This window comes from Aphelocoma coerulescens, chromosome 23, assembly GCF_041296385.1.
Source record: "Aphelocoma coerulescens isolate FSJ_1873_10779 chromosome 23, UR_Acoe_1.0, whole genome shotgun sequence".
Lineage (NCBI taxonomy): Eukaryota > Metazoa > Chordata > Aves > Passeriformes > Corvidae > Aphelocoma > Aphelocoma coerulescens.
The window spans coordinates 7530454-7558260 of NC_091036.1; the positions used below are offsets into that span (position 1 = coordinate 7530454).

At 53.9% G+C, this 27807-nt stretch overlaps 2 protein-coding genes across 8 annotated transcripts in view; both read left to right on the forward strand.

Moving 5' to 3' along the window:
• The window catches only part of ARID1A (AT-rich interaction domain 1A), a 53689-nt gene extending 35050 nt beyond the window's left edge, over positions 1-18639 (forward strand). The window contains exons 5-20 of one of the 2 annotated variants that reach the window (XM_068994441.1): positions 2878-3118; positions 3460-3549; positions 4216-4383; positions 5083-5398; positions 6733-6878; positions 6959-7068; positions 7678-7887; positions 8355-8562; positions 12093-12225; positions 12546-12718; positions 12875-13025; positions 13151-13282; positions 13362-13458; positions 15172-16036; positions 16338-16468; positions 16903-18639. In XM_068994441.1, the coding sequence (XP_068850542.1) occupies positions 2878-3118; positions 3460-3549; positions 4216-4383; positions 5083-5398; positions 6733-6878; positions 6959-7068; positions 7678-7887; positions 8355-8562; positions 12093-12225; positions 12546-12718; positions 12875-13025; positions 13151-13282; positions 13362-13458; positions 15172-16036; positions 16338-16468; positions 16903-18627 (4896 nt within the window). In that variant the 3' untranslated portion in view covers positions 18628-18639. The remainder of the gene's footprint in view (positions 1-2877; positions 3119-3459; positions 3550-4215; positions 4384-5082; positions 5399-6732; positions 6879-6958; positions 7069-7677; positions 7888-8354; positions 8563-12092; positions 12226-12545; positions 12719-12874; positions 13026-13150; positions 13283-13361; positions 13459-15171; positions 16037-16337; positions 16469-16902) is intronic. The other variant, XM_068994443.1, reaches the window with a different exon arrangement.
• A 2108-nt stretch (positions 18640-20747) lies between these two features.
• Positions 20748-27697, forward strand: PIGV (phosphatidylinositol glycan anchor biosynthesis class V). Of its 6 annotated transcripts, XM_068994449.1 has the most exons (5): positions 22008-22089; positions 24899-25052; positions 25662-26252; positions 26367-26807; positions 26895-27697. In XM_068994449.1, the coding sequence occupies exons 2-5, from the start codon at positions 24966-24968 to the stop codon at positions 27189-27191; spliced, it is 1416 nt and encodes a 471-aa protein (XP_068850550.1). In that variant the 5' UTR covers positions 22008-22089; positions 24899-24965; the 3' UTR covers positions 27192-27697. The 6 variants fall into 6 exon arrangements, with proteins under 6 accessions (XP_068850547.1, XP_068850549.1, XP_068850550.1 ...); XM_068994446.1 differs by lacking the exon at positions 22008-22089 and adding an exon at positions 20748-20813 and having other exon boundaries at positions 25662-26807; XM_068994448.1 differs by lacking the exon at positions 22008-22089 and adding an exon at positions 21854-21885 and having other exon boundaries at positions 25662-26807.
• Positions 27698-27807: the final 110 nt, after the last annotated feature.

Here is a 27807-nt window from a genome sequence, read left to right on the forward strand (position 1 = left end):
CGTTGTGTCAGCAAAGCAGAGGGGCCCCGCTCACAGGGGTAAAGCCACCCATATCCACCTGCTTAATTAAACCTGGATGTTTTTAAGTGACTTGGGTACCAAAGCATGGATCCACAGGCAAGGTTGAAGACATGAGCTCTGGAGATTGTTACCTAGTTCTTAGGAGTTAATTTATTAGGAGAACATTCGAACTATTACCTAGTTCTTAGGAGTTAATTTTCAAACTGTTTTTAACGTTATTTCATTTTATGTCTCGCAGATATTTTCGTGTCTGGCACTACCAAGCCTTGCCCTCTTAGGCTGCCCAGTTCATGTAGAATATTGCCCAGGCCATGGAGCAGTGACCTCTGCACATCCTGAGGTCCCTCCATCCAAAACCTTCTCTCTTGCCCTTGGAGAAGCACTTATCTCCAGATAAAGGAAGGAAGCTCACATTTCACCTTGCACACTTTGTCTGTAGCTGTTCTTTCATGCCAGTATTTGTCTCAGGTGCACATTTTTAATGTGTTTTTTTTTTTCCTTTGAGCCTAAAAGCCCCTCATCTCTGCAGCCCAGGCACTGCCCCTCTGCTCTCCAGGTTTAACTGCTCTGGAATTCTGTACCACAGAAGCTCCTGGTGGTGTGGATTTTAAAGCTGGAAATGGGTTTGGCCTCCATTTCAGCGATGAGGAAAACAGTGTTTGGATGCACTTGGTGATTCAAACTGAAACTACCTTCATATATTGAAGGGACATGCCAGTATTTCCATCCAGTTGTAGGCTGGACTGAACTGGTTCCTGGCTGGACATTCTGATCCTTTAATTGGCTCTGGGGGGAGTCTCTTTGTGTGTCTTGTATCAGTGTCTGCAGTTGGGTGCAGTAAATCTCGGGGAGAGGAGTGTTTTGCTCTTGATTGTTTATGTTGGTTGATGCTTTTTAATGCAAAATGTTGGAAATAATGTCTCTTTACTCCCACTTCAGATGGTTTCCGCAGTAGGAATGTGGGATTTGTCAAAGTTGTCCAGGGAAAAACACCCAAATAGCTGCATAAAGGAGCAATGCTTTTGATGTTACAATAGGAAAGTAGTGAAAATTGCGAGAGATCTCAGACACTATTTTTAGGCTTTTTCTGCAGTTTTTTAGCTTTCATTGAAATAAAACAAAGCTTTTTTTTTCCCCCCCCTCAGGAAGATAATACTTGAGCAGTAAGCAAATATACCTCAGAGACTGTGGTGCAGGAAATGAGCTCTCCAACAGGAGCAGTAATGGAAGGGGAGGGAGGACAGGCTCTGCACTAGATCATCCCACCAAGCGTCTGGGCTCTGCAGCTCCAATGTGACATTTGCCAGCATTTGTTAGAAGCATTTTGATCAAATTCCATTAAAACAGAGGAAATTGTCCCACTGTAGCAGCTGAACGTGGTGCTGATGCCCAGCTCTGCCCTCTGTCCTCCTGAATGCCCCAGTCCCACAGGGGTGAAGAGGTGGTTGGGTGTAACCTGTGTTGGCTTTTATTCCTCCATAACTCCACTTCTTCTCCATGACTTCCTGGATGTGCTGTCAGAGCTTTTCCACATCCCCTAGCAGGCAGGTGTTAGGAGGGAGGGCTCCTGCTTCCCAGGGCTGAGGAGTTGCAGTATCTGATGTCCCAGGTCCTTCTGCACTGCCAGAGCTGGGAAAACATTCCCTGAACTGCTGCTGAACCAGGAATTGTGCCATCAGTGTAAATGAAACCAGGGTGTCCAGGTGATTTATCAGCTGGCTCGGCCTTTCTCCGTGGGGCTTAAATGAGGTTGGCGCTGCTCGTGCTGCTCAGCTGAATTCTGTGCGGGGAAAATGACCTGGGATTCCCTCAGGGCTCACCCAGAACCCTTCTGATTCAGAGCTGATTGCTCTGGAAGACTTAGGAAGAGTAAGTGAAGTCCTGGTAAGCTTTGGCCTCCACTTCTTCACCTGCTGTGATCCTTTGAACCTCTGGCAGAGATTTTATCTAATCCCTGGAATAGTTACAACTTCCCAGCTTTCTGTTCAAATACGCTGCCACTTCCTCTGGCTTGGGCTCTCCCTGACTCATTCACTGCAGGCCAAGCCTGAACAGCTGATGCACCTTGTTATCAACCAGCCAGCACAATTGGGCACGTTGGATCTGCACATCAACTCCTTGGAATTATCCCCATTTTCACACTTGCCAGCTGGTTTTTGATGCTGTCGCTTTGCTGCTGTGGCAATTGGAGGTTTCAGCTCTCTTAGGCTTTTTGTGCTTTTCTTCTCCAAGGTGAATACATGCAGGAGGAAGGGTGTTTTCTAGCCTTGCCTTCGAGAAAAGCTAAACTTTACAGGTTGATGCAGTAACTGCTAATTTTTGCTGTCTTTGAAGAAAGGGAAGTGGGAACCCTGAAGAGTATTTTATGGTTTTCTTTTAAATCTCTGTTTAGTTTGTTTTTATCCATCTCAAGTGAGTAGTTTCCCAGCTCATAGGAGGTTTATGAATTAATTATGGTGAGGCAGGAGTTCTCTGTCTTTCAGGGGCTGAGCCACGTTTCCCTTCCAAGCCATGATCACATGGACTGTCTCCTGTGTTTGCAGTTTTACGTCTGCTGTTGATGCATTCTTTAACTTCCCACCTCCAAACTGAATTAAAAGGAGCAAGTAGGAGAATTAGCCAGTTGTTTGGGCCATCAGCAAACCAGCTCAGGAGCTCCCGGGTTCAGACTGGCAGCAGGATAAGACACGTCTGGCAGTTGCCTCAGTCTGCAGCAGCCTTTGGTACCAAGAGTAAACAGAGTTCACTGACTCCTGTGTGCAACATGCCCAGGGACAAATGCTCTTTCTGAGTGGTGTGTGAGGGAGCAGCCTCACAGCTCTGCGTCTTTGGCTGATGTGTTTCTGTGCCCTGCAGGACCTGTCTGGTTCCATAGATGACCTGCCCATGGGGACCGAAGGAGCCCTGAGCCCTGGAGTAAGCACATCAGGGATTTCCAGCAGCCAAGGAGAGCAGAGTAACCCAGCTCAGTCTCCTTTCTCGCCACATACCTCTCCTCACCTGCCAGGCATCAGAGGACCCTCCCCCTCCCCAGTTGGATCTCCAGCCAGCGTTGCTCAGTCCCGCTCCGGTCCCCTCTCACCCGCTGCAGTCCCAGGTAACCCCACACCTCCCGGGCTCTGCTGGGGCTGAACTGGGGTGCCCGGTGGGGAGGAACTGCCCAGTGTCAGCACTGTGTGGTCACTGAGGTCCTGTGAGCCCGTTTGTTTGGGAGAGATGTCTGCAGCTTTCCAGGGATGCAGTGGGATGGGTGGGATGCTGGTAAACCAGCAGTGCCATTGTCCACATTGCCCGATGTGGCCACTTGCTGTTGTTGTTCCTCACTGTGGCCAGCATCCCCTTGGCCTGGGGTTGTTTGGGGTTCTGGGATGTGACTCTGCTGCCCGCTGGCTCTGTGTCGAACAGCTGCTGAGGATCTCTCTCCTTTTTGTGGCACAGGCAATCAGATGCCTCCCCGCCCACCCAGTGGCCAGTCAGACACAATCCTGCACCCTTCCATGAACCAGTCGAGCATCGCGCAGGACCGAGGTGGGTCACACCAGCTGGATGTGGTTATTTAAATTACCTGGCCTGGGGACACGGCTTCTGTGGGAGAGAGCACTGAAAGGCTGCCCCAGGATTACAGGCTGAAGTGTTGAGGCACCTTGCAGTAAATTCAGCTGCTGGTGGCTGTTTGTCCTCTAAATGTTCCATCCAAGCTGGTGCTTTGGCTTGTAAGATGTTTTCTCTTATTTTCTTAGCGTGCTTTCCTGTGCATGTTCTTGCCCATGACTTTAAGCTTCAAAACAAGGGGTGCTCACAACAATATTGTGTGCCTTTCCCCTCTGAGAGAGTAAGATTTTGGGGGTAAAAATGCATGTAAAATTTCAGCTCTCCTGGCTGAAGGTATGGAGATGTCACCCTGAGAAAACAAACAAGCAAACAAAAACCAAGAACAAGAAGCCCCAAGGACTTGCAGAGCTGTACTGGCTTCTGCTGTGACACTAAGGGGGTTTTTTTCCTTGGCTAAAACAGGAAATTGGATCTGTTATCTGCTCAGATAACACTGGCTCCTTAATGCAACAACTAAAATGTGTCCAGGCTGTTGCTGGAAGGATTTTGTCCGTGCTGGGGGTTGTTGTTTCCTGGGACACGTGTGTGCAGTGGCTGCTCTGGATGCTTCGCACTAACGATGTGCTCACTCCTGGTGTGCAGGGTACATGCAGAGGAACCCCCAGATGCCCCAGTACAGCTCCCCCCAGCCCGGCTCAGCCTTATCCCCCCGGCAGTCCTCGGGAGCACAGATGCACGCCGGCATGGGGCCCTACCAGCAGAACTCCATGGGAAGCTACGGACCCCAGGGCGGGCAGTACGGACCTCAAGGTGGGAACTGAGCCAGCAAAGGCCTCTCTCTATCCTGATATGTCTTGTTGGGACCCCAGGTTGCCCAGAGAAGATGTGGCTGCCCCATCCCTGGAAGTGTTCAAGGCCAGGTTGGAGCAACCTGGGGTGGTGGAAGGTGTCCCTGCCCATGGGATGATCTTCAAGGTCCCTTCCAAACCATTCCGTGATAAATGTTTTGATCTGTCCCCTCTTAATGTGTGGGTGATACCAACCAGAGCTTTGCTTCTGTTGAGGCTGATGGAATGTGTTGTTTTCAGGGATAGTTGTACTTCTAAAAGTAGGATTCTTCCTCCTGATTTCGAAGTAAGCAGGTTGTGCATCCCATGTAACAGTGACAAAGGGATGGCTCTCTTCAGAGAGGAAGATGATGAAGTGTTGCCTGTTTTGGGAAGGGTTAATGTGGGATTTTCCATCCTCTCCTGGGCCATTTAGCTCTCCGTGCTGGGTTGAGGTTTGGGAGAGTTTCAGGCAGCTTCTGAATCGATGTTGTTACTTGGCTGTGTCAAAACACATTTTACGTGGCTTATATCCAAGTACTTTGACTTTGTGTTGAGGTGTGAACACTCCCCCTCATCTCTGTTAGTGATCTTTAAATATTTGCTGATAGAAGATTTTTATGGTGATTCATAAACTTAACTGGTTCAATGATGTTGTCTTCCCCTCTTTCCCTCTCCCCAGGAGGTTACCCCAGGCAGCCAAACTACAACGCCATGTCCAATGCCAACTACCCCAGCCCAGGCATGGGGGCCAGCATGAACCCCATGGGGGCCGGGAGCCAGATGCACGGGCAGAGCGGAGTGCCCCCGTACAGCGGCATCCCCCCGGGCAGGATGGGCCACGCGGCCATGGGCAACCGGCCCTACGGCCCCAACATGGCCAACATGCCCCCCCAGGTGGGCAGCGGGATGTGCCCCCCGCCCGCCGGCATGAACCGCAAGGCGCAGGAGGCCGCGGCCGCCGCCATGCACGCTGCTGCCAACTCCATCCAGAACAGGTAGGGAGGCAGAGGCCCTGCCCGCTGTCAGGTCGCGCTGCCAGAGGGCTGCATGGCATAACCCGTGTTCGGGGAGATGCTCAGAGAGGCTTCCGGGAAGGTTTGTCCTTCTTGGAGGTCTGGTTCTCAAGCTGAAGTGTTAAAAAGGAAGCGAGTGAAGGCTGGAGGAGCTGGGTGTTGGGATGCTCAGAGCAGCTGTGGCTGTTCTGTCCCTGGAAGAATCTGAGGCCAGGTTGGACGGGGCTTGGAGCAACCTGGGATAGTGGAAGGTGTCCCTGCCCATGGCAGGAGTAGAACAGGGGATGATCTTTAGGGTCTGTCCAACCCAAAGCATTCCCGGATTCTCTACATCATTTACGACATATTTAGAGAATTTTTAATCTTCATCAGTGAAATTATTTGACTCTGAGATCCCTTCAGTTGTTTTTGCATTTTGCTCTCTGGTCTTCTCTGTTCCGTGGGTGACGTGGAGATGCTGCCCTGATGCTGCAGCCCCTAAATCCAGCAGCCACCCAGCTGTGTGTGTGATCCAAGGCATTGCTTGTCCAGTGTGAGGAACTTCTTCCTTTTAGGGCCTTGATGAGCAGCTGTGGGAAAGGAGCTGGAATTCAGCTCTGAACTCTGCACTATTTTCTGTGGTTGTTTTTTCCTTTATTGCCCATTTCAGAAGAGGTGTGTGTGGCCTACCAGAACGCCATGGGAGCCAAGAACGTGCTCATAAGTTGGGTTCCCCCAGAACTGGTGGATATATTTGTTGTCCGACTGGACACTGTGCTCTTTATCTTCACCCAAGGGCTGCTCCTGCAACCTCCTACTTTTACCTGTGGCTGCCAAGGGGTCAAGTTCCCAAACCCCCAATAAAGGCACCCAAGCCTGTCCCTTTGAGGAAGAAGTTTGAGCCACAGCTGTGTGGGAGGTTTGCAGTACATGGGAAATAATGCTTCCAACCCAGGACGTTCCATGATTCTAAACCCTGCATTCTCACTTCACTGCCCAGGGCTGCAGAGTCTGCAGGTTAAAGGCAATTTGCCAACTGAAATGAGGCTCAGTTTGTGGATGTAGGAGAACAAGGTGAAGGGTGAAAATGTTCACAACTCAAGTCCCACTTTCCAAAGGGTTTGCATCCCTTTTTCTCTTGGGAATGTGACTTGGGCTCTGGGTACTGAGCTCTACAAGAGCACCTGATCTTTGTTCTTCTCTTGGAAAAATGATTTGGGGCAAGCCACTTCTGCATGTCCTTTTTAGGTTTCTTTAGCAAAGCTGCTTCCTCAGAAGGCAAGATCCTAATGCTTAATATGTGGAGTAAGTGTCTGTTTCCTCCTTGCCTCCTCTAGGCCTCCTGGTTATCCCAACATGAATCAGGGGGGAATGATGGGCACTGGACCTCCTTATGGGCAGGGAATTAACAGCATGGCTGGCATGATAAACCCCCAGGGCCCACCCTACCCCATGGGGGGGAACATGGCCAACAACTCCGCAGGTAAGCCAGAGCTTTAGGATTTTATTGATTGCATTGCACTGGAAGGATAATCAGTGTTACAGATTCCTTTAACTTCCCAGGGATGGCAGCAAGCCCTGAAATGATGGGACTCGGGGACGTCAAATTAACACCTGCAACTAAAATGAACAACAAGGCAGATGGGACGCCCAAAGCAGAATCCAAGTCAAAGGTAAAATGTTTGGGGTTTTGTTTTTATTGATTCCCATCCTCTTCAGCATCCAGGGAAATAAAGCCATGTGTTGTATATTCACTTGGATTGAACAGTGTGAGAAATGGAGGGGAGTGTTTCCCAGTCCTATGGGAGTCATGGATTTCGTTTGGAAAACAAATTCAGTATTAGGAATTATCACCTGCCACAGTGAAACTGCCAAAAGCAGCGTAAACAAACCTGAGTTTGTTGGTGGAGTGGGCCTGGAGCGAGTCAGCTCTCAGCTGGGACGTGGTAACTAAAGTGCTGCAGTTGTTTCACAAACAAACCTCTTACTAATCCTGTATTAAAGCCAGAAGAGGGAGGCAAACAAGTTCTTCAGGGAGTGTTTTTCTTTGCATTGCTGCTACCAGTTTCAAAAGAACCACCAAAAAAGCAGTTTCTGAGCCCGTGGTCTCCTCCTTTGCTACCTGAAGAAAACAAATGCTCTGCAGGTTTGATCCCTGTGCCAGCAGCAAGAAGATCCAGGAGATCTCTCACTTCTGCTCCTGTGTTCTGGCATCTGCCTCCTCGGACGTGGAGGAGCTGCTGTTGTGCCGCTCAGTCCTGATCTCTCTTTCCTTCTCCTAGAAGTCCAGTTCCTCTACTACAACCAACGAGAAGATCACCAAGCTGTACGAGCTGGGTGGGGAGCCCGAGAGGAAGCTGTGGGTGGATCGTTACCTGGCCTTTACTGAGGAGAAGGCCATGGGCATGACCAACCTGCCGGCCGTGGGCAGGAAGCCCCTGGACCTGTACAGGCTCTACATCTCTGTCAAGGAGATCGGGGGATTGACTCAGGTCAGTGGCCCCAGCCGGGGACAGAGCTGCCCACAGCACAAAAATCAGCTTTGTGGTCAGATGTAAGCCATGAATTTCCATTTAGCCCCGTTTTATTTCTGTTTTATTTCTGTAAATAAAACCCAGCGCCCTTTAAGTGAGCCAGATGTCTGCTCTCCCTTTGTCTGGGTGAGAACAGTCTGTGGCCAGATCCAATTCAAGCCCTTTTTCCCTGCTTTGTCCAGTGCAAAGATTGGTGACACTGTCTTTGTCTTTGCATCTGGCTGTCAGCTGACTAATTTGATTTGCAGTCTGTCCCTGTAAGTCTGAAAAGTTTTCTGTAGGTGAAGAAGGGAGTTTAGTAGTTTTGGGGTAGCTTTGCTTAGCCCTCACTGCATCCTTTGTGTGAGCTGGGAAGGGTTGATTTCTCCTCTTGGAGGAGGTACAGTTGGGATTTGGAGTTTAGAGCCTCTTGTTTGGTTGTGCAGGTCAACAAAAACAAGAAGTGGCGTGAGCTGGCCACCAACCTGAACGTGGGCACGTCGAGCAGCGCAGCCAGCTCCCTGAAGAAGCAGTACATCCAGTGTCTCTACGCCTTCGAGTGCAAGATCGAGAGGGGCGAGGACCCCCCTCCAGACATCTTTGCAGCTGCTGATTCAAAGAAGTCCCAGACCAAGATCCAACCTCCATCTCCAGGTGAGTTCCAGACCCTGCTTTGAGGTGTGCAGTGGATGTGTGAGCTGGAGGCCCTCTGGCACTGCACACCCCATGTGCTGGGAGCCAGGCTGGTCCGAGCTGCCACAAAAGCCCCACCTGTTCTCTGCTTGTGTAGAACAAAAATACTTTGGAAATGTGGGAGTGGGCAAGATTGGGAGTAACCTGAGCCTCCTGGGATAGTTCAGCTTTTGTGTGTCCAACCTCTGAACTAAGCTTGAGAAAAAGGAAAACCTAAAAATACACACACACACACACCTCTCTGCTTGCTGCTGCATCTCTGCCTGGTGAGAGTCTGGTGGAGAGAGAGCTCTGGAGTTTCCCTGCAAGGTGATTCCAACAGCAGTCCTTGTTGCTGCTCCTTTTTGGGAACCCACTGCAAAAGCTGTGCTGGTTTGGACTATGCCAGTGATACCTGCTGGGAGAAAAGGCTGGTTGTGGGCGTGCACTCCTCTTCCTCAGGAATTCCTGCTCTCAGCCCTCCGCAGGAGCCAGGGAGGACCTTCTGAGGCTTTGTGCACAGAGCACTGGAGGCCTACGACAAGTTTTGGGTGCTTTAGGAATCAAGGCCTTTAAAACAAACCTTCATTGTTGTTTCAGATTTGATGGGGTGCTCCTGTTTCTGAATATTTAAGCATAATGCTCAATTCAGATTTGTTAAACAGAAAAAGAAAAGACATCCAGGCCAGCCATGCACATCGTACTCTTTAGTCTTTGCAAAGTCTGATCCTTTCTGTCTCATTTGCATTGAGTTCATTGCTTGAATTGCTGCTGAATTTGCCAACTCTTCTTTAAGCTTGAGTTTTCCAGTTTGTCTTATAAGTAAAAAACTTCAGATGCTTTTTCTGGTCAGGAGCCTGCTCATGTAGGTGAAATAAAAACTTGGTCTGCTTTGAAGTTCCTATAATGTTTGCAAAAAAATGCCTTTTTGGTTCTGAAACCTGGCACCATCTTTGTCTGGCTCCTGAGGAGTGGAATAATGAACCTCTTTTGAGTGCAGTGCAGTTGTGTCCCAGCCCTGCTGAACCCTCCAGTGACAGTGGGCTTGTCCCAGTGCTCTGTTGGGCACCACATTTCTCTCTCCTTTCAGCTACAGGGGTTTTTTTAAAGAACTAAATCATGTCTTAGGTCAGGAAACCTGTCCCAGTGCTTCAGCCCTGGTGTGTTGTGCAAGATAAAGGAACTTCTGTGCCATTAGACTGAACCTCTGTCCAAGGCGGTGTCTGAGTTCTGCTTGAACTAGGCCGCAAATCAAGCCCCACTTTCTCTCCAAAACCTCTTTCTTGCCCCCCTGAGGCAGTGCAACAAACATGTTGAGAGCATTTGGGGTTTATTTGGAGAGAGCTGAGACTTTTAGGAAGCCGCTTCAGACTTGCTGTAGCTCTAGGTGTGTGTCAGAGTGGATTAGGGGCTGCATCAGTTTTTGTTTTGTTTTAGCTCATGTGGTATTTGTGAAGGGCCTGGCGCTGCCGTCTGGGCTGAGCTCCTGCTTCAGCACATCAGCAGAAGGAATTTTCAGGGCTCGTATCCCAAACTCTGCACGTTTGGGTCTTGCTGTGAGAGGGCTGTGCTGTATTTCCAGTTTAAACCCTTCTCTCAACTTGCCTTGCTCCAGACTCCCACAACTGGGAATGTGCAGAGGCAGCACTGAAGCCTGGCTGGTGGCTCTGATCCTTTATGCTGAATCACTCAGCGTGTCCCTGCTCCTCTTTCACTTTCCTTTTCTTCATCTCTGTGCTCCCCTGGATCAGCAGGGCCTGGGGGTGTGGGGCAGGACAGAAATTCCTCTGTCGGCCCTAGGGCAGTGTTGAGTCCTGGTGGATGCTGCTCTTCCAGGGCCCAGTGTCCTCCAGGCCCCACACAGTCCTGTCCCCCAAGGAATCACCTGGATGAGAATAAATTCCCTGTTTGGAAGCCTGTGGACAGCAGTGGGACATATTGAATCATTTCATCATTTGGCTGAAGGACTCTGCTCTCCCACAGACGTGGTTTGCCCTCCTTGCAGACTTCACAACCTGTTGGCCTTGGCTTGTTCTTCATTCCAGCCTGTTCTGCCAAATTAACTCCTGCAGAACTTTGGGAATGGTGAGGATTGCACCGTGCTATTCTCCATTAACCACTTCCTGAGGCTGCAGAGGTGGAGCTCCTGCTGCCAGAGCTCTTCCATGCAGTGTCCATCACACCCCTCAAAACACCGAGTGTTCCAGAGATCGTGGCCGGGGGGAACTGGGAATTCCCTCAGGGGCACTCGGAGTTCCCTGAGAGCCTCGCAGGTTCCCTCTCACAGAGTCCCCGGGGAGGCGCCTTGGGTTTGAATTCCCAGAGCGTGGAACTGGCCCCGCGCCAGCTCCGTGTGAATTTGTGAGTGGGAGGGACGGCGGGAGGTGGGGACAAACACCAAATGGCAGCGACGCAGGGAATGTCTCGGGGCCTCTTCCTGCCGCTGCCAGCAGTGAATTCCTGGGGGAAGCAGCGGGGCTGGGCTGCCTGGGAGGGTCTGTGAATGAAACTGCCCCGGAGCTCCCGCTGCCCTTCCTCCTCCCGAGACCTCCCCGGGCCAGAGGGAGTCGCAGAGCAGAGGACAGGGTGCCAGGAAGGTGGGGTGTAAACAAACATGCCCTGGACGTGACCTCGGAGGATTTTAATGAATAGCTGAAATGACTCATCAAGCAGCAGGGCTGAAGCTGAGGGATATCGGGTGCTGGGGACGGGAACTAATGGAAACATTAATTAAAGAGTTCAGCTCTTGCCAGCTGCGAGGAGCGGCTGAACCTGAGCTGACACTGTCACAGCGATCCCGGGCCAGGGGAGAGCTCCTGGAGCTGCCGGCACAGCTGGATTACACACGGGGGCTTTGGCCAAAGCTCAGCGGAGCAGAAAGCAGCGTCCGGAGGCTGGGACTTGCAGGGAACCTGCTGGACGGGTTTTGTCCTCCAGTGAAAGATCCGGCATCGCCGGCATTCCCTGTTCCAGGAATCCTTGGGAGTGGTGCTTGAATTGCCCTGTGTGAATGCGCTGCTCTGGAAGGGCAGAGCAGGCAGAGGAGCCTCGTTCAGAGCTACTTGGTGGCTTCAGCTGAGGTTTCCGTCACTGGGGAGATCCTGAGACTCCCAGGACAGGGTTCAGACCCCCACCCTCGTGGCTGGACGGGATGTGAAGGTGACAGGCACATCAGTGGTTGTCACTTGGCAGGAAGCCCCATGTTCCTGCCACGTGGTGCACTCCAGAGCATCAGCCTCTGACAGGGTAACTTGGGAAGCACCGCGCAGTGCTGTGGTGTGGAAAAGGGAATGAGGTTCAGATGAGCAGAGACACAACCTCTCAGCTTCAGGTTCTTCTGGGGAACCTGGCCCAGCCTGCCCTTGAACTGTTGAGCTCCTTGTGCTTTTTTGGGCATATTTCATCTGTCTCTCCCTCAAAGGACTCTCTGTTCTCAAGGCTGATGTTCTGGGAGGTTCAGCGTTGCATCCCTTGGGTGCAAAGCTGCTCAGCCCACGCTCCTCCTCTTGCAGCGGGTTCAGGCTCCATGCAGGGCCCTCAGACACCTCAGTCCACCAGCAGCTCCATGGCAGAAGGAGGAGACTTGAAGCCACCAACTCCAGCGTCGACGCCACACAGTCAGATGCCCCCTTTGCCAGGCATCAGGTATGGAACCACTGCTGGGGTGGGGTCACCTCTGGGTCATTGCTGCAGATGCTGGGGACTTGGGTGCCTGTTTTGGTGGGACTCCATCGCTTTGCTCCTTCCTTTGTGGCTCACAGCAACATTGTGTGTGAATATTCTTCAGTTTGGGGGTTGGGTCTGAGGACGGCGTTGTGGAAGGCAAGTTCCTCTTGACCCTGGAGGAGCAGGACTGTGGCCCTTGGAGGGCATGGCAACGCCTGAGAGGGAGCATGTGAGGAAGAGCATCTTGAGGAGCATTGTGGACCTCTGTAATGTCGTCTTTGTGGGTTTTTCTGTAACAGGAGTAACTCCGTGGGCCTTCAGGATGCCTTTGCAGATGGCAGTGATCCTACGTTCCAGAAACGGAACTCCATGACTCCAAATCCAGGGTACCAGCCCAGCATGAATACCTCTGACATGATGGGTCGCATGTCTTACGAGCCAAATAAAGATCCTTACAGCAGTATGAGGAAAGGTGAGGGATCATCTGCTCCTGGAGTCCTCATCCCTGTCTGGCTGTGTGCTGGAACGTGCTGCAGGACACGCCCTGCTCGCCCCTCCTCCCCAGAACATCAGAAGTCTTTTCCTAAGGCAGAGCTGGGTGTGTTCATTGGTTCTTTCTCTCTTCCAGCTCCAGGAAGCGATCCCTTCATGTCCTCAGGGCAGGGCCCCAACAGTGGGATGGGTGACCCTTACAACCGTGCTGCCGGCCCCGGGATGGGGAACATGGCCATGGGCCAGCGGCAGCACTACTCCTACGGAGCCCCCTACGACAGGGTCAGGTGGGTGCTGCCCCAGGGAGCCCTCAGGGATGGTCACGTCTCCTCGCTGCCACGACTCTGCTGATCACCCTTTTCCACTGAGGGATCCTAAGTGGACCTGGGGTTTTTTCTCTGTTTCCTCACAGGACGGAGCCCGGGATGGGACCTGAGGGCAACCTGGGCAGCGGAACCCCGCAGCCCAGCATCCTGCCCTCCACGCCCGAGTCGGGGATGTACTCGCCCAGCCGCTACCCCCAGCAGCAGCAGCAGCAGCAGAGGTCTGTGCCAGGCACTGCTGTCCCCACCGATGGCTCTGGGCCTGTGACAGTGACACTAACACGTCTCTCTCTTCTCCAGACATGATTCCTATGGCAATCAATTCTCCACTCAAGGCACATCCTCGGGCAGCCCCTTCCCCAGCCAGCAAACCACCATGTATCAGCAGCAGCAGCAGGTGGGTGATCCCAGAGCTCCTGATTTGCCCAGCTGAGAGTTTTATCTGTGCCATTTGTGAAGAGGGGAAGATGGAAACTCTGGGTTGTGCATTTGCTTTATGAATGTGAAGAATTAGGTACCTCATCACAGAATCACACAATGGCTTGGATGAAGAGACCTTAAAGCCCATCCAGTGCTATGGGCAGGGCAGGGACACCTTCCACTGTCCAGGGTGCTCCAGGCCCTGTCCAACCTGATCTTATACAGGAGAGTTCTTTTCCCATTTGCAAACAGTTTAAAGAAGTTTTAAGAATGTTCCCAGTGCTGTGTTAACAAAACAGTGTTCTGAGAAGGGAGGTTGTGTGGTTTGCATGCTCTGATCAGGAAGCAGCAGATCAGGAAGCTTGACTGGGCTTCTCTGTCCCACTGGAACTTTCTGAATCCCATCCTGTTTCTGTAACACTTTTGGTCCAAGTGTTGACTTTCTTTGGAGTAAGTCCTGGATCTTTCAGGAGGGCTGTTTCAGGTGGATTGTTCTGCACAAACCAGGGGATTTTTTTGGTCTTTCCCTTTCTCATCCTGCAGCCAGAGGCTTCAGACTCCGTTGCCCTGCTGCCTCCTCCTCCTTGCTGTTCCCAAACCCATCAGGTTTGTTTCGGGACAGTTTGAATGAACGTGTATCCCTTTCCATAATCCTCACATATGACTTGCTCTTTGTATCCATGCCAGGACCCATAATGTTTTCCTGATAATTTTAAGTCCTATGGTTTAGGAGAGTGTAGAGAGGGCACTCAGTGAGCTGTGCTAAGAATAATTCCAACTGCTCTGCAGTTTGGCTCTGCAACCAGAGCCACGGGGCTCAGAGCCAAGAGTTCGAGTTACTCTGGAACTTGTCATCTTTGAAGCCCTAGAGCTCCATCTGAAGCCAGTCATGACCGTGGAGTGTCTGAATAGCCTCCACAGCAGCTACAGCTCAGACCTTGGAGGCAAGAGAGATCCTGGATTTTAATTTGGTCTCAGCAATTGGCTGTTTTCTCTGTTTGCACTTAAAAGAATTAGGGGTGAGAAGCCTTCTTGCTCCTTTCAGCAATGTGTTTTGAAATCCACAGGAAAGGAAGAAGCAAAAAGTACAACAGTTTTTAATGCATTTTGTCTGATGCTTCAGCAGAAACCTGGGAAATGTGAGAGAAATGGGGTCTGATAAAATTCCTGGATGTGGAAGGAAGCAAGTGCCAGTGTCTGGTCTGGTTTGTGGTCAATGCAGAGCAGAGCTGAGAGAGGGAAGTCCTTTCTGTGGACACACTCCTGCCCCCAAGGCATCCCTGTAGAATCCACAGGGAAACTCCCCAGGCAGCCGCAAGGAATTGGCCTTGGCTGGTGAAATGGAACCACTGCTCCAACTTTCACATCGGATACGGCCAGCAAGGAGACAGAGCCTCTCCCTGGCCGTGCCGCGGGGCAGATCCTCTGGCTCTGGGGACTCTGCCCAGCGGTTTGGCTTGTTTGTTTCATGGAATTGTTGGGGTTGGAAAAGACCTCTGGGATCAATGAGTCCAACGTGTGACCGATCCCACGCTCGTCCCCCAGAGCGAAGCACCGAGTGCCATGTTCAGGCACTTCTTGGATAACTCCAGGGATGGTGATTCCACCACCTCCCTTTGCAGCCCCTTCCAGCGAAACAATCCTGAATTCCCACTCAGCTCACCGTGTCCGTGCCTTTCTCTCCCCGCAGAACTACAAGCGGCCGATGGACGGCAGCTACGGCCTCCCGGCCAAGCGGCACGAGGGGGAGCTGTACAACGTTCCCTACAGCTCGGGGCAGGGCCAGCCCCAGCAGCAGCTGCCCCCAGCCCAGCCGCAGCAGCCCAGCCAGCAGCCGCCGGCGCAGCCCTCGCCGCAGCAGGACCTGTACAACCAGTACGGCAGCACCTACCCCGCCGAGCGCCGCGCCGGCCAGAGCCAGTTCCCCTTCCAGTTCGGCAGGGACCGGGTCTCGGCTCCCCCCGGCTCCGGCGCCCAGCAGAACATCCCCCCCCAGATGATGGGGGGGCCCATCCAGCCGGCCCCGGAGGGTCCCCAGCAAGGGGCCCTGTGGCAGGGCCGGAACGAGCTGGGCTACGGCAGTTACCCCAACCGGCAGAGCTCGGGTGCGGCGCCCCAGGGCCCCGCCTACCACGGGGTCACTCGAACAGATGAAATCCTGCATTCAGACCAGAGGGTCAACCACGAGGGACCATGGCCTTCCCATGGGAACCGGCAACCTCCCTACGGCCCCTCCGCCCCCGTGCCCCCCATGACCAGGCCCCCCCAGTCCAACTACCAGACCCCCCCCAGCATGCAGAATCACATTCCTCAGGTATCCAGCCCAGCACCTCTGCCCAGACCTCTGGAGAACCGCACTTCTCCCAGTAAATCTCCGTTCCTGCACTCGGGGATGAAGATGCAGAAGGCAGGGCCGCCCGTGCCTGCCTCACACATCACACCAGCAGCTGTCCAGCCCCCCATGATCCGACGGGACATCACCTTCCCGCCGGGCTCGGTAGAAGCCACGCAACCTGTGCTGAAGCAGAGGAGGCGGCTGACAGCAAAAGATATCGGTAAGAGGAACCTCCTACCTTTCTGCTGGAGCCTTCTGAGGGATTGGTGCTGCCTTGGCCCTTTGGCACAGTCCTGCCAAGCAGAAAGGCTCTGCTGGCTTTGAAAGAAACAGGCATTTTTGGAGGTTAATTGTGTTCTGAGCCCTCGTGCTGGCATTGCCTACGGGCAGGTTGGTGGCAGACACAGCCTGCACGTCATCTTAACCAGGCTCTGCTCTTCACGGGTCCAAAAAGCAGTATCAAATGTCTCCTTTTGTTTTGAAACTCCAGGAGCTGGAAGTATCATGTGTTTATGTTACAGGAACTCCTGAAGCCTGGAGAGTGATGATGTCTCTGAAGTCGGGGCTGCTGGCTGAAAGTACGTGGGCCTTAGATACCATAAACATCCTGCTCTATGATGACAACAGCATAATGACCTTCAACCTCAGCCAGGTGGGTGCAGATGCTCTCTGGGGCAGGTCTTTGAAGTGCTGGTGCTGCAGGGGTTTCTGTCAGCGAGGTGGCAACGAGCAGCTCCTGCAGCCTCCCTGTACCTGGAGCGTGGGGTGTGGGCAGCTGTGAGCGGTCACTCCCTGGCCTGAGTGATCTCTGTGTGTGCAAAGGCCCTCCCTGGGAGTTAACGGGGGGAGATACAACCGAGAGCACAGGGTGTGTGCAGGGGGGGTGGTTTGGGTACTGACAGCCAGTGTCTGCTTCTGTCCCGTTTCTCAGAGGACAGAAATCTCTCTTCTGCACCATTTATTGCCAGCATGGGAAGAACCATTAATTGCCAGCACTGGTTAAACTCTCTGCCCTGCGTGCGTTGGCCTGAGTTGTTTTCTGATCGCTGTTCCTTCCTCCCCTCCTGTTTTTCTCCTCCCCTGTAGCTGCCAGGCTTGCTGGAACTCTTGGTGGAATATTTCCGGCGCTGCCTGATCGAGATCTTTGGAATCCTGAAGGAATACGAGGTAGGAGACCCAGGGCAAAGAACACTATTAGATCCCGAAAGGTTCTGCAAATCTTCAGCTTCCTCCCCTGAAGAAGGGGAGGAGGACGATGAGCCACGGAACCTGAACTGTGAGGAGGAAGAGGAGGATGAGGAAGAGGAGGAGGCTGCGTTTTCGAGCAAGGACAAAGTACCTCTAGAGAGCAGCGAGGAAAAGCTCGTGAGCAAATTTGACAAGCTTCCAGTGAAGGTGGTGCAGAAGAACGACCCCTTCGTGGTGGATTACTCGGACAAGCTGGGGCGGGTGCAGGAGTTCGACAGCGGGCTCCTGCACTGGCGCATCGGCGGCGGGGACACCACAGAGCACATCCAGACACACTTCGAGAGCAAGACCGAGCTGCCCTTGCCTCACAAACGAGCTTCCTGCTCCTCTGCCTTGAGGAAACGTTCAGCAGCCGAGAGCAACCCGAGCACCAGGGAAGGGGAGGCTCCTCCGCCCGACGGCTCCTCGGAGAAGAGGATAACTGCCACCATGGACGACATGCTCTCGGCACGCCCGGGCTCCCTGGCAGGGGAAGAGGAAGAGGTCAAAGCTTTGGAAACGGCGAAGGAGAGCAGCAAGTTTCCCTTTGTCATCAGTCCAGCTCAGAGCCACAGAAATATAAAAATCCTGGAGGATGAACCCCACAGTAAGGACGAGACGCCGCTCTGCACCCTCCTGGACTGGCAGGACTCTCTGGCCAAGCGCTGCATCTGCGTCTCCAACATCATCAGGAGTTTATCGTTTGTGCCGGGCAATGACTTTGAAATGTCCAAGCACCCCGGGCTGCTGCTGATTCTAGGGAAACTGATCCTCCTACACCACAAGCATCCAGAACGCAAACAGGCCCCCCTGACCTACGAGAAAGAGGAGGAGCAGGACCAAGGGGTGAGCTGCAACAAGGTGGAGTGGTGGTGGGACTGTTTGGAGATGCTGCGTGAAAACACACTGGTCACGTTGGCCAACATTTCTGGGCAGCTGGACCTCTCCCCTTACCCGGAAAGCATCTGTTTGCCTATCCTGGATGGACTCCTCCACTGGGCAGTGTGTCCCTCAGCAGAGGCCCAGGATCCCTTTCCGACACTGGGACCCAACGCTGTCCTCTCCCCTCAGAGACTGGTTTTGGAAACACTCAGCAAACTCAGCATCCAGGACAACAACGTGGATTTGATCCTCGCCACGCCCCCGTTCAGCCGCTTGGAGAAGCTGTACAGCACCATGGTGCGGTTCCTCAGTGACAGAAAGAACCCGGTGTGCCGGGAGATGGCCGTGGTGCTGCTGGCCAACCTGGCGCAGGGGGACAGCCTGGCCGCCAGAGCCATCGCCGTGCAGAAGGGCAGCATCGGCAACCTGCTGGGCTTCCTGGAGGACAGCCTGGCCGCCACGCAGTTCCAGCAGAGCCAGGCGGGGCTGATGCACATGCAGAGCCCGCCCTTCGAGGCCACCAGCGTGGACATGATGCGCCGCGCCGCCCGCGCGCTGCTGGCCCTGGCCAAGGTGGACGAGAACCACTCGGAGTTCACCTTGTACGAGTCGCGGCTCTTGGACATCTCCGTGTCGCCTTTGATGAACTCTTTGGTTTCACAAGTTATTTGTGATGTACTGTTTTTAATTGGCCAGTCATGACAGCTGTGGGATCCGAGCCCCCGTGTGCGTGTGCGTGAGTGGAGAACTTAGAAACTGACTGTTGCCCTTTATTTATGCAAAACCACCTCAGAATCCACTGTCTGCCCTGCGCTGTCCTGCTTCTCCCTCGGGGAAAGATGTCCCCGGCCCCTCTCCCCCTTCCCTGCCCTTCAAATTTGTCCTGAATCCCTTATTAAAGGAGACAAAGTTCTGTCTACATAGAAGACTTTTTTTATTTTAACCAAAGTTACTGTCGTTTACAGTGAGTTTGGGGAAAGACGACTTGCCGTGTTATCCCATTGACAGGCACCACTTTCATAACTGTTTTTAATGGTAAACTCTGAAGGACAAAAAGTGACTGCTGAACGCTGTGTGGTTTATCGTTGTACATTCACAATCTTGCAGGAACCAAGAAGTTACCAGTTGTGAACAGACCTTGTCCAAGGGAGGCCTGTGCAGTAGCGTGTAGAACTCCATGTACTGTACACCTTAAACTGTAAACATACTGTAATAATGTCTCACATGGATAAAAAAAAAAAGAAAAAAACGCTGGATCAGCAGCAAGCTGTAGTTTTTAAAAATGTTTTTAGTTAATGTTGAGGAGAAAAAAAGGCTTTTCCCCCAAAGTATAATGTGTGAACCTACAACACCCTGACCTCTTTCTCTCTTCCTCCTTGATTGTATGAATAACCCTGAGATCACCTCTTAGAACTGGTTTTAACCTTTAGCTGCAGCCCAGCGCTGCCACGTGTGTATATATATATGACGTTGTACATTGCACATACCCTGAGACTCCTGCAGTTTTGTCCCCCTCCCCACCCCTTTATAGTATGACGAGTTAACGAGTTGATGACCTGCAAAAGCGAGACACAATTATTTAATCTCTTGCCAGACATCCCTCCCTGGAGGATGCTGTACAGGTCTCTGTGTATAAAGTCATTGCTGTCTCAGCAGCCAATCAACTTATAGTTTATTTTTTCCTGTTTTTGTTTTCTTTCTAATCGAGGTGTGAAAAAGTTCTAGGTTCAGTTGAAGTTCCTGATGAAGAAACACAATTGAGATTTTTCAGTGATGAATTCTGCATATTTGTATTTCAGACGATGTAGCTAAAAACTTGATGTAAATTCCTCCCTTTTTTCCTTTTTTGGCTTAATGAATATCATTTATTCAGTATGAAATCTTTATACTATATGTTCCACGTGTTAAGAATAAATGTACATTAAATCTTGGTAAGATGTTTGTAAGGGTTTTTCTTATTGGCAGGACAGGGAGGGCAGCTCAGCTCCTCCTGCAAGGTGCAGCAGTGTCAGGTGCTGCCAAAGCCTGCCTCGCTCAGATCGGATGCTGCCTGGTCTGGCTCTGCTTTCCCCGGTGGAATTTTTCCCTAAGAGCTGCCCAGGCTCGGGATCTGCAGCGGGAGCTGAAGCTGTGGCCCCCAGGGAGGAGGGAAGGGAGGCAGTTCCTCCCAGCTCTGTAAAATGGAAAATTTTCACTGCCCTCGCATTTTTCACATTTTCTTGGGAGCGTGGCGTGGACTCTCGACTTCCTCCCCTCCTTTCCAGCAGACAGAGCTCCCAGCCCTTCAGCAAACAGCGAACATCCTTTGGATGCGGATCTGCACGTGTTCAGGGCTTTGGAAGTGGGTATTTCACTGAGCCTGAGGCTTTGTCCTCAGTGGATACTGCAAGTAGGGTAGCTAGAACTGCTCTGAGCTCATTAAAGAAAAAGCAGCTTTTTTTAAAGGCAAACGTCATTTTTGTTCAAAAATTCCCCTTGTTTTATCTTCCCAGTCCGCTCCTCGGGAGCTCTCAGTTCCCAGAGCCTTCATTCCTCAAACTTCAGATTCCTGGGAGTAATTGTGCCAAAATCAAAGAGCCTTTTTCCTGAAAAGTCTTGTCTATCAGCAGGAATGGTGGGAGCTCGTCCTGGCAGGAGAGTCCTTCAAATGGATTGCTTAAAAGACGGGAATGGTGCGGGGCTTCCTTGGCTTTAAAAAACGCTGGGAGCCAGGTGTGAGATCAGGGCTCTGCTGGACTTTGCTGTTCTGCCACACTCCGTCGATGCAAACCCAGCTTCCTGATAATTCAGTTCTGTATTCCAGGAGTTTTGTTTAACCTGATGAAACGGATGCTGAAGTTTCACTTCTTTTCCTGGACAGAAAGGAGCCATCAGCGAGGTGGAAGCAGGTAACGTGAGCAGCTCGTGTGTGCTTGTGTGGTGGTGGTGGTGGATTTAAACTGGAGTGAATGCCGCGTTGGGGAGGGAAAGGAGAGTCAGGAGTGCTCCTGAAGACCCATTTCACCAGTATTTATACACCCAGCTGAGCCGAGGGGAGTAATTCTGCTCCCCTGCACTTGTGTGGCACAGCCACGGCCACCGCGCACTTCTGAAACGGGGAAAATCAAGGGCAGAGACGAGAAATGAGTGAAATGAGAAGAGTGTTCCCAGTATGGCACTGGGAGTGTTCGGGGAGCTACGCCTGCCCTCCGACCCTGCCTGCCTGCAGCTCAAATCCTTGATGCTTTGGGCCTGATTTGTACCCAAATCCTTCCATTCCTACAGGAATTCCTTGAAACACCTTTTCGACCCCCATCACTCTGCCGTTCCCCGTTTTTTTTTTCCAGCAGAGAAAACGTGAGTTCTTCCAAGCCTGATGCTTGGTTAAAAGCACTCAGGGAGTCTCCTCAAGGACGCAGCAGCCCGTGATGGTTTCTCCTTCATTCCAGGGTGGATCCGGGCAGGCCCAGACCCTGACAGTTTTTAATCACGGATCTGGCTGGGGGTGAAACCAAGTTTTCTCCAACGGAAGAGAGGTGGGAGAGGCGTTTAACGAACTCCTCTAGGAAAGGAAGGATTTGGGTCCAAAGCATGAAGAGATTTTGCATTCTGGCCGCTCTGCCAGGCGAGGCTTGGGAAAGAGGGAAGTCCATGGATGTGGGGGCTGGGGGCAGCCGGGCCCAGCCTGTGCCCCAGCGGGAGCTCTGCTCAGGTCGGTGTGCTGCTCGCTGCTGGCGGGGCAGAGCGCCGGGCCCCGCACGGAGCGCGATGTCCCCGTCCCCGTCCCCGTCCCCGGTCCCGGCCCGGCCGCGTCCCCGCCCGCCCTCAGCAAAGATGGCGCCGCCCGCCCCTTCCCCCCGCGCGCACACGCGCGCGCCGCCGCCACGTGACGCCGGAAGGGGCGCGCCCGGAAGTTGCGCGCGCGCGTGGGGGGAGCGGGCGGCGCGAGGGATCCGGCGCGCGAGGGAGCCGCGCGCTCAGGTGGGGGGGGGGGGGGGGGGGGAGGGGGGCGGGGCCGCTCCTACGTCCCTCCCTCCGCAAGGGGGCGCTGCGGCACCGGGACCGGCACCGGGACGGGATCGGGACCGGCACCGGGACGGGATCGGGATCGGGATCGGGACCGGGACCGGGATCGGGGTGTCCCCGCCGCCTTCGGCCCCGGCGCTGGGCGGCAGGAGCCGCACGGTGAGGCCTGGCGGGAAGCAGCGGCAGAGGGCCCGTGTCGGGCGCGGGGCCGGGCTGGGGTCGTGAGGGGTCTGTTCCCCCCGCCAGCGCTGTGAGGCCTCGCTGGCGGCACGGGCGATAACCGGGGGGGTTTGGAGACGGCCCCGGGACAGCCCCGTGTGCTCAGGGCCCGATTGTTCCGTGTGCCCTCCTGTGTCCGGGCGCTCCTAAACACACAGGTCGTAGCTGTCCTTAATCCTTAATCCCACTGTGCACTTCAGCCACCATCCAGCCTCTGCCGAGGCCTCTGCAAATCACCAACTTGTCTTGTCTTCGAGGGGGAAGCTCTGCGTCCCCTTCCTGCCCGTGTGGGTTTGGCCATCAGAGAACAGCCACGGAAACAGCCCTGGGGGAGTCCCGGGTCCGGCGGCTCCGTGGGCGAGCGGTGCAGAGCAGGACTTGTCCCGTCCCTGTGGGATGCGGAGCTGCAGCCGAGCCTCGAGCGGAGCGGGCACAGTTGGGTTCTGAACCAGAGCAGGTTTAGTTCACCCCTGTGAGCTGCTGCAACAGGTAAAAACACTCCCGTTTGCGTTCAGATACGAGGGAAGCACTGCTGGAGCTGCAGGCTCCGGATGGAACCGGGCAGGAGAGATGGCCGAGAGCTCCCAGGCCCACAGAAACAGCACCAGGCAAACAGGATTTCCAAAATCCTGCTGTATTCCTTTGGCATCCTGGTTAGAAGGGGTTTTAAAACATGTCTGGAGCGTCTCTTGAATCTCACAGCAGGTTGGAGGGGTACCAGGAGGTGCCCAGACTGCTGGGATGCAGGCTGGAGCAGGGTTCCTTACCCCCGGCAGGAGCTGGCTGCCGGCCGTGCGGAGGAAATGCCTCTGTGGCGAGCGGCTGCTGCCACCGGCTGGTCCCCGCCCCGCACTGCGGCTGCACGGACCCGCCGGATCCCCGCTCCCGTCCTCATTCACCCAGCCTCTGCTCTGTCCCTATTCACATCCCTCCTTCAGCGCTGCTTCCAAACCGTGATTCACATCTGAGAGCAAAGGGAAGCGCAGAACCCAGAGAGGAAAACATCTTTAATTAAGATTTTGCATCTTTTTCTGCTGGAATATTTTTAACACACTTCTGCCTCTCCCTCTCCTTTTTGTGCTCATGCAGGTGCTCTTTCCCACAGGATTTTTGGGGCAGAGCCATTCCCGATGCTGCGTTCTCTATCCAAACGGGGCTTGTGGGCTGCAGCTCTTTTGTAGGCTTTGCTCTGTTACAAGGTGTGCTGCGTCGTGACAGGAACAGGCTTTTTAAAGCTGCGTGCTTTGAGTTCTCTTGGCACATTCAGGCGAGGCTTTTTCTGTGCTTTTTGAAAAAACTATATTTAAAGTGCCGGGACAATTTTTGCCGCTGTGCTTTAATAGGATTTGCAGCTGTGAATGTGCTTTAAAAGAGTTTACAGCTGGGTTGAAGTGTCCCCTCGCTTAAAATAACGTCACAGCTTCGTGATGCAGGAGAATGTGCCTCCCACCAGTTGCTCTGTGAGTGCTGGGGAGCACAAGGGGAATAGGACCAACCCCAAAACTTTTATTTGTGGTTAAATAGGAAGCATAACCCTGTGGTTGGAGATTGGAGCTGTCAGTGAGCCAGTTTGGATCTTGGTTTTTGCCTTGCTGAGGATTTGCTCTCTGCCCTCTCGTGCAGTTTCAACCTGGCAGGGTTTTTTCTCCACAATGGCAATAGGGAAAGCTCAGTGATTTTAGCTTGTGGAGTGATCGATTTGGGGATCTCTGTGTGTTATAAAGTGCTGGAGCAGAGAGAAGGGCAGGATGTGGTGTCACTGGCACCCAGCGAGAGCTCTGGGCTGTGTGTTTCTCAAAGTGAAAAGCAGTTGGTGGCCGGGAAACCAACGGAAGAAATGTTTTATCTTAAAAAGCTGCACAGCAGATCCTGCCCGCTTCCCGTGGCTCAGGGCCAGGGATTCAGAGCTGGGCCACCACGGCACCCAGGACATGCAGAAACTAAACTGGGGAGGCTCCACAAAGAGGTTTGAATCCCTCAGGTGAGGTTTGCAGGGAGGAGGTGGACGGGAGCCACCTCAGCATGTGCAGTGTGCTCGGCAGGCAGGTGCCAGGGGCTTTGCCAAAATACTGGGAAATTGCAGGTGGTGAGGGTGGAGTGGGGCAGAGTTTGTGTCCTGGAGGTGCTGCCTGTGCTGGGGGAAGCTGTGTGCCTGAGTTCCACCTTGCTCTGGCAGAGCTGGTGCCGTGAGCCAGCTGAGTAAATCCATTCTGGGCTTCCCGGGGCAAACATGGAGCAGGAGAGAGGAGGGAGCTCCTGGCAGCACCACCAGCCCCACTCAGCAGCTGCTGACATGGGGGTTACGCTCAGAGTCCACATGAATTCTGTCTCTATTCCAAAAACAAGAGGCTTAAATCCCATTCATTGCACTGGAGCTGGATGTGTGTGAGGATGCCTGGCGCAGCCCTGGCTCCAGCTGCTGGTGTTCCTGCTGAGGCAGCCGAGGAGCCTGTCTGCTCCAGGGATTTACTCGGGCCCGGTGAGGAACAGGGTCAGAGAACACACTATAACCTCTCTCCCTCAGTGTCTTGGCCAAGGTTAAGAAGTCAGGGATTTTTTCTTTAATAGGAACAATATCAAAGAGGTCTCTGCGTCATCTCCCAGATCCATGATCTTTTCCATACGTGACTTTCCTGTTCACAGAGATTTGCACCCTTTGAAGTGCCTGACTGCAAACAAAGGCGCAACATTCACGGATGAGGCTGAAGCCAGAAATCCCTTTCTTTGTCCTCTCTGTTTACCAACCCAGGTTTCCCAAACTGGAGGGAGAATTCCCCTGGCATCGGTGACCTACTGAAGCGATTCCTGAGCACGGGATGGAGCTGTGGAGCAGGGAGGACCCCCAGCTCCGAGAGGTCGTGTGGTTCGCCGGGCGCTGCCGGGCCCTGGCACTGCTGCTGCAGGCAAGTCTGTCCTCCAGCCAGAGAGGCTTTGCTGGGGTTTGCTGCTCCCAGGCTTCTTCCTTCAGTACCCCCTGAGATCCATGAGCTGGTTCTGCACAATGGGGAAATCATCTTCTCCTCTGGAGAGCCAACGGGTTTTACTTACAGGTTGCTGTTAAGTAAAGTTGCATAAATGTCCTTGTAACTTGCTGTGTTTTCACGCTGCTGCTGCAAGAGGCTGGTTTGGCTCAAAGCGTGTTTATCCACAGAAAAGGAACAATGATCTCCTCCTGCACGCTCCTCCCAAGTCTTATTTCCAGAGACATCCTGCACTGAGCATGGGAGACCTTGGTTGTGACAGCCAGCACAGAGCCCAGTCATAGCCATGAGCAGCTTTCCCTGGCCAGTTCCTCAGGGCTTCGTGCTGGATCTGTACCAGAGCATTATTCTGTTCAGATGTAAATAAATACCCCAAAAGGTTGTGTTTGCACCTTTTCACAACCTCATGGCCATCTGAGGGGGTCTGGCTGCAGTGCCACCCTTACCCCTTGTTTGAACCCCAGGAGTTCTGCCCGGTTCTCTCAGTACCAGAGCACCTCTGCCAGCCTTCATCCCTCTCTTGTCTTCCAGGCTGTGTTTAACCTGCTGATCCCGGATCACTCCGCCGACGCCTTCTCCCCGCCGCGGCTGGGTGCGCCGGGCCCGTGGGACACGCTGCTGGAGCGGCTGCTGGGCGGGCTGGGCCGCTGGGACGCCGAGCATTTCCTGTTCATCGCCGAGCGCGGGTACCTGTTCGAGCACAACTGCGCCTTCCTGCCGCTGTTCCCGCTGAGCCTGCGGGCCCTGGCGTGCCTGTGGCCCCCGCAGCTGCGGCCCCGCAGCCGCCTGCTGCTCTCGGCCGCGCTGCTGAACTCGCTGCTGTCCGTGCTGGCGGCCGCTGCCCTGTACGCGCTGGGCCGGGCGGTGCTGCGGCGGCGCGGCGAGGCCTTCCTGGCGGCCTTGCTCTTCTCCCTCAGCCCTGCCAGCGTGTTCATGGCAGCTGCCTACTCGGAGAGCATGTTTGCCTTCCTGGCCTTCAGTGCCATGTGGCAGCTGGAGAAGGGGCAGAGCTGGCTCAGTGGGCTGCTCTTCTCCCTGGCTTCTGGGGCCCGTGCCAACGGGCTGATTAACGCTGGCTTCTTCCTCTACTCCCGCGGCAAGGGCTTTGCCCTCCAGCTGCAGGTGGGATCAGCATCCGTAAGGAAGCTCCCTCTGATGTGGAAGCAGGTGCTTAGCCTGGCATCTTCAGCAGCCCTGATGTGTGCCGGGATTTCTCTGCCTTTTGCTTTGTTTCAGTACTATGCCTACGTGAGGTTCTGCAGCCCCGGCATGGGCCTGGGTCAGACCGTTCCCGAGCCACTGCTGCAGCTGGCACGGGACAAGGGCTACCGTGTGGCAGGCATGGATGGGGCTAAACCCCCTTGGTGCTCCCAGCGCTTCCCTGTGGTCTATTCCTATATCCAAGACACTTACTGGAACGTGGGCTTTCTAAGGTACTTTGAGCTCAGACAGCTCCCAAATTTCTTGCTTGCTCTGCCTGTCACCCTTCTGGGCTCATGGGCTGCCTGGACCTATGTCAGCACAAACCCCCGGCACTGCCTGACTCTTGGTCTAGAGAGGAGTAAGAGTGAAGAGAAGGGAAAGCCAAGAGATGGATTTTGTGGCCCTGCTGCCTTTGTGTACGTGGTCCATGCCACGGCCCTGCTGGCATTTGGATTCTCTTGCATGCACGTGCAGGTAGGACACAGGAGGGATTCCTTGTGGGGCTGGGGCAGTGACAGTCACAGCAGTTTGGGTGATTTCTCCTCTGCCTGTTGTCTTCAGGTGCTGACCCGGTTCCTTGGCTCCTCATCTCCCATCCTGTACTGGTTCCCTGCTCACCTGCTTCAGGAACACGAACCTTTACTCTGGAGCACAGGGACTGACAATCCAGCCTCTGGGAAGCCTCTTCTCAGAGCATCTCCCAGTTCCTGTGGGAAGGGGACTCCGGACAACCTCGTCGTGAGGCTGCTGCTGAACTGGCGTTTGATCACGCCCCTCAGCAAGAGCATCCTGGGATTCTTCCTGTGCTACTGGCTGCTGGGGCTGATCCTGCACTGCAACTTCTTCCCATGGACGTAGCGGGCTGTGCTGGCACAGACCGGCCGTGGGACAGGAGCTCTGGTCAGAACTGAAACTCACCTGCTCTAAAAGCCTGGCGAGGCTGTGATGACGCTGTTGTTGCAGTGACAAAGGTGTTACTCCTCCGTTACCATGTCCCAGACGGGATGTTCTCCGTGGTGTTATGCTGCAGCATCCTGCCCCGCTCTGCTGTCATTGCTGACAGCCAAAATTCCCGTCACCTGCCTGGGATGGGGAATGCTCCTCGGTTCCTGCATCTCCTGGGGGAGATTGTAGCAGGCACTGATTTATAGCAGGATCTGTGTGAGGGATTTGGGGATTCCCTGGGATGTGTTGTGGGCACAGCAGTTGGCCAGGGAGGGTGCATCTGCCCTGAGCTGCTCAGACTACTCTGATTCCTTTCCCGTGGTGCCGGCTACGGTTCCAGGCTCCGAGCCAGGCTGGGCAGGGGGCACGGAGAGGGTGGCGGGCGCTGTGTGGGCACATGCACGACCCCAATAAACACGTGAAAGTTACCGGAGAGGCGGCTCAGCCCGCTCTGCCGGGCCGGGATCGGGGCAGGGACCGGGATCACGGTTGGGGTTGGGATCGGGGCCGAGGTCGGGATCGGGGGTCC